The sequence below is a fragment of the Cyprinodon variegatus genome, unplaced genomic scaffold (genome assembly GCF_000732505.1).
Source record: "Cyprinodon variegatus isolate N-32 unplaced genomic scaffold, C_variegatus-1.0 Scaffold112, whole genome shotgun sequence".
Taxonomy (NCBI): Eukaryota; Metazoa; Chordata; class Actinopteri; order Cyprinodontiformes; family Cyprinodontidae; genus Cyprinodon; species Cyprinodon variegatus.
The window spans coordinates 583,225-588,921 of NW_015150565.1; the positions used below are offsets into that span (position 1 = coordinate 583,225).

Here is a 5,697-nt window from a genome sequence, read left to right on the forward strand (position 1 = left end):
CTGCTGACAGTTGGAGGTGGTGATATTCCTGAAGGATTTAATTGTCCAGATGGAAGGTTTTAGTGTGAACTTCCTCCAAACAAAGAAACTTCCTGACAGTGATGAAGTGAGACGCCACTCCTGTCTCACCTCATTTCACTGGCATTACGGACACAGCAGAGAGAGGGTGAAGAAGCCGGAGTCACTGACACGGTGAAACCGGGAAATGCGTCTTTGATATAAAATAAGAAAATAAATTGGATCGCTCAACCGACTGGACGATGAAAAAACAAATAGAAAAGCAGATCCTGCATGGATGGAGGCAAAAAAGATGAGCAATTGATCTGTCTTCAGGCTCTGATTTGCACTTTGCAGAGGTATTGAGAGCCAAGTAACCATGGAAACGGGATAATCTAGCAGTGAAGAGAGGGAGAAGGCAAGCTCCAGCGCCTTTATGGTTTTCACAGCGCAATAAAATCCCAAACTAAGACCCAGAATAGGTGCTGTGATGACAGTCCTCTGTGTAGCAATAAAATGGAACAACATCAGGGGAAAAAAGGACATTTCAAGACAAATTTATACGAGTGCTATGATCTAAAAATTCTCTGAAAACAGGGATGGAAAAAGGAGGATCAGGATTTGGACATGAAATTTGCTTGTGAAACTCCAGCATAGATAAAAGCAGCAACTGCAGGGTTTTTAGGTCATTTAATATCTGATATTGTTGTCCCTTCATCAGTCTGGGGGGGAGGCCATCTGACTGCATGCAGGAAAGTTCAGCCGAGAATAAACTAGAATTGGAAAATTGCCATTAACATGCTGCAAGATGAATAAAATCGGACCTAAAGGCAAATAAAGTTGGAACGTTGATCAACTTTTTTTGTATTTTCCAGTTTGTAAGAGCCTCTTCTTTTGTATTGACAGCAGATTTGCTGGTTTCCTGCTGTTTCTAAGTGGGGCCCTCTGGTTGGATTTTGAAAAGTTGAATTTGGAGATAAGAGACAGTCGGCAGGATGGGAAGCTTTTCATAAACTCTTCATTTGTTAAGTAACATTATGCAAGCTGAAACACAACAAAACTCTTTAAAGAATCAGCAGCTTCATACACAAAAATATAATGGATTTCTTGAGAAGGATTATATCCTTTATTACTGTTAAAACTGTGTAACAGAAAACAATTAATATATATTAAATTGCCTTGAAACTGTTCATAACCTAGCTCATAAATTAGCATTTTAATGTTTATCTCTCATAGAATCCATCCAAACCAAAGGAGAACAATCTACCATGAATAATTATCAAGTTTGTTTAAATTTACTGATGTGTTACATCAATCTATTGGTCATATGATGAACCAAGCTCTGGGAATGTCAACTGTAGAAACTGTTAAAATTTATTTTGCAATTAAAGTTGAAAAACATAATAATCATGAGCACAACGTAAGGTTCTTTTCCCCCATTTTCAAATATATTATCTTTATTTACTCTTACAAGGTGATAAACAGTGTTTCCAAATGTTAAGTTTATTCAGTGATGATTATAAAATTAATGTGTGCTTATAAAACATTTGTGCAAGGGGATGCTTCACTCCTGTGTCATGATTCAGTCAGGAGACCATCCTGCCTTGTTATTCTGATGGAGCATTCTGTCTTCATGAACTGATCAATTGTTCTGTCAGAACAATACTCTGTTTGTAACCATGCGTCATGTTCTGTTAATAAACACTCTGCAGAGGAGGTCCAGTGGGAGACAGTGTGTTTGAGTCTGGGGTTCAACTGTCTCTCCTTCCTGCAGGAATCGTATCCATAATTGTGTATTTCAGTTCTTCTTTTGCAAAAACCTACATTTTATGAACCCGACACCAAACCAAATAATAGTCAAGCTAAATCATTTCAGTTTGAAGTTTAAATAAAGCTGTATAATATCAAATAAATAATTCAGAATAAAATATCTGCTCCTTGACTATTTTCCAGTTTTATGAGTAAGTACACGAAACACAAACATAATAAAACTGCAAAATGCACCAACAAAAAGTAAATAAAACATAAAATTCACCTGGATTTATGTGGATCATCTAAAATAATCTGCATTCCACCTAAAGTTGTTCTTGTTTCTATGTGAAGTGCAGTTCATTTATATTAAATAGAAATATTCCCCACCAGCATCAGACGGGTGAATGTTGAAAAAACTCTAAATCATGTCAGACTCTGCATCAAACTGACTATATCAATGTGCTTTTTTTGCACCATGTTTTTTCACCCAGTGTTTACATTAGATCAATTTGAGAGCTGTACAAAACGAAATTTCATTTTGTATACAAAATGACAATAAATGTTGTCTAAGTCTAAACCAAAGGAAATTTATTCTGTTTTGTGGACATGAACAGTTATCTTAAGGCCAAAGGTCATGATCCATTACAGCAGAAGGAATGTGAAATTTTTGCCATGACACCCTACCAACTCCTCCTCCTTCTGACTGAGGCTCCTTAGACTGAACTTAAACATTTAGGATTTACTTTGATTTATAGTAACATCAGCAATATCTATGGATTTAATATTGATTTATCTTGTTGTTTATTTCCAGGTAGGGAACTCTGCTACTAACAATTCAAAAGCTACAGAACTACAGAGAATCAACTCTAAAATCATGATATCAGAAAGTTTAAACTCCTTTAACTGGTGGGACATGAAAGAAAAAAATCAAATTATCTGGTGTCAAAAAGATGAAGACAATGTTTGCAAAGCTAAATGACTTTTATAATCATCTATTCTCAACTGTCTCTAATGATTAATTATGGAAAGACAACAGGTCCCAGCCGACAAGATAAGAAGTCATTTTAAATAGTAATGGGATTTCGCTGTTTGATCTGTTCTTACCAGCCATGGTGGAGATCCCCAGAGTGACTCCGATGGAGAGTTCAATCTGTGTTCCCTGTAAAACCAAAAGGAATCAGGTCAAATATTCTTCCTGACTCGCTGTTATCGTGAGTAAACATGATAAAACATACATGGGAGACGTTTTTACTCCTGAAGGCATCTGATTTAACTTTACTTACTGCTGCAATCATGATGGCATTATCCAGGAAACCAAATCCAATAAAGGGGACGGCGTTGTGGAATAAAACTGAAGCAAAAATAAATGGGGAAAAAGAACAAACAATATTAATAATTACAACATAAAAAATGTGATTTTAACTCCAAAAACCCTAATTACAACCATCTCTAAAAAAAAAAAAAAAAAAAAGAAGTTCGGAGGTCAGGTTTTTGAGCTAATATTTCCAAATCATGCTTCCTTTGATCCTCAGGTTCAGGTCTGTTCCTGAAAAATTGGACAAGCAGTGAAAGGAAGTTGGCTGCTGCTACAAACTCCGACTTTTGCATGGAAATGGGACCATGTGAGTCAATTAGTCTTTTAAGACGTCAGAATTTGTCAAATGTTATAAAACTCTAAAGGCCTAAAAAAAAGTTTGGAACCTAAAATCAAATCAAGGCTAAAGAAATTCAATTTAATTCTAAATTGAAGAAATTTACATCATGGAAATTTACATGGAACTGAGACATTCACAACCTGTCGAACTGAAACAGTACAAAAAAAACATCAAACTTTTTTATTTAAAGACAAAATGGATCATTTATTGCCTGGTGTACGGACTAATAAAAGCCTGACCCCGATCAAGAAATTAGAGATTTAAAAAAATGCAAATATTTAAGAGTTATTTCTTAACAATCTGATCTCTGGAAAAATCCAATCTGGACCAGTAAAAGTAATTAAGAACCAGGCGTTTAGCTAGCAATGCATACAGGCGTACATTGTATGCCCTTTACTAAAAATAATAGTAAGGGAGGTATGGGACCATGTGAGTCAATTAACCTGTTAAGTGGTCAGAATTTTCCAAATGTTATAAAACTCTAAAGGCCTAAAAAAAAGTCTGGAACCTAAAATCAAATCTTTGGAAAATAAAGGCTAAAGAAATTCAATTTAATTCTCAATTGAAAAAAATGTACATCATCTTTTTCCCCCTTATCAACAGACATTTATATCAGAGATGCTGTAAATAATAGAAATAGATCAGCATTAAAACCTTCAGATATATAAGCCGAGTACATATAGGTAACATCTGTGAAAACGTTCCAGCTCTATGTGGACAGTTTATCATATTATCTGCTTGATCTGAATCCAGCAGGTTCTGCTACTACAAGCAACATTCAGCACTTCGACACCAATGCAAACATCCCTTCACCATTAGTTATATGAATGTTATTACTTTTTTTTTCTGGAGTCAGTCTCTTTCACACTAGTAATGTATTCACCAAGAAAATAAATCTGCCTCTTTTTTTTCCCCCTTATTATGTCTTTATTTTATTTTCCGCTGCTGTAAAAAGGTTTTTACTGTGTAATTTAGTGAACACATTTCAGTACTCTCGCGTGTTCTTTGGTAGTATTCTCACAGTAGTTTACTTTAAGATGATGCTAAACGATTCGTCTGATTTCTTTGAATGCACATTCACTCATATAATTAAGTGCAGTGAAATAAATCGTACATGAATGTAAATATAAAATCTTTTAAATCAAGGTCATTTTATTCTTATTCAGAGGTAAAAAAAAAAAAATTATTAATGCTAAGATATCTATAATTACATGTTATTCAGCTTCCCTTTGCTGGAAGAGCACAGTAAACAGTTATTAGTTTATGAAACTAACAGGCAATAAAAAAATCATTCATGGTGAACTGTGGAGATCAAAGAAACACCAGTGAATGAATGTCAATCTGGACTGTTTTTGTTAGATACCAACACTTAACTGCCTCAGTGTGTGTGTGTGTGTGTGTGTGTGTGTGTGTGCAGCACATTTTATCTCTCACCATATCTGATCTGGGCTCCAGTCGGCGCTGATGGCTCCAGAGTCTCTGAGGAGAAGAAAGGGAAACATCAAAACATCAGAAGTTCTCTTATTAACCACCGGGGTCGGAGTTTGCAGCAACACAGACAGTTTGCACATCACGGTCCACTTTTGTTTGGCATTTTCCATCCTCTGACGATGCTTCGCTCTGACTTCTGGCAAAACGTCTCAGCAGAACTTGCTGCTTCTGTGTCTATTAGAGTCACTATAAAGCTGAGAAAGGAGCTTTTAGGAGGTTTGGCTTCGGATCAGGAGTTAGCTAAATTTGATCTAAAAATAACACATGGTCTCCATGGTGATGTGGCTTAAAAAATTAAAATTAAACCCTAATAGTACTATTTATTTGTTCACTTAAACAAAAATAAAGCATTTGGTGGCATTAAAACAGAGAACAGAGAGATGGTTAAAAGGTTCATGGAGCAGAAAAAAAGCTAGTATGGATAAGAGATAACATGGCTACATCTTTCGCTAATGGGTTTGTTACTTTTGACAAAAGCATTTAGAGATAAGCATGAAAGAAATCAAAATATTTTTCATATATTTTTATTAGGGATGCACGATATTGGGATTTTGGCCGATATCCGATATGCCGATATTTTAAAACTCATGTAGCCGATAACCGATATCGATACTGATGTTAAAGCTGGACAAAAATAAGTAGTCATTGAAAATAGCAGTTTTGTTATCCATTTCTGACACTTTGAAAAATAATATACTCAAATATATTTTCATATGCTGATATAGAATTGATTTTTAAAAACGCGGTATCGATCTATTTTACTTTCAAAATCTCATCTCATTTCATTGTTCTGTTACAAACT

The 5,697-nt window shown here is 35.1% G+C and overlaps 1 protein-coding gene across 1 annotated transcript in view; it reads right to left on the reverse strand.

The window, feature by feature from the left end:
- The window catches only part of tmem65 (transmembrane protein 65), a 39,228-nt gene that overhangs the window by 9,642 nt on the left and 23,889 nt on the right, over nt 1–5,697 (reverse strand). Inside the window, exons 2-4 of the mRNA XM_015375001.1 lie at nt 4,839–4,883; nt 3,033–3,100; nt 2,854–2,908 (exon numbers count right to left, since the gene is read on the reverse strand). Coding sequence (XP_015230487.1) covers nt 2,854–2,908; nt 3,033–3,100; nt 4,839–4,883 — 168 coding nt within the window. The remainder of the gene's footprint in view (nt 1–2,853; nt 2,909–3,032; nt 3,101–4,838; nt 4,884–5,697) is intronic.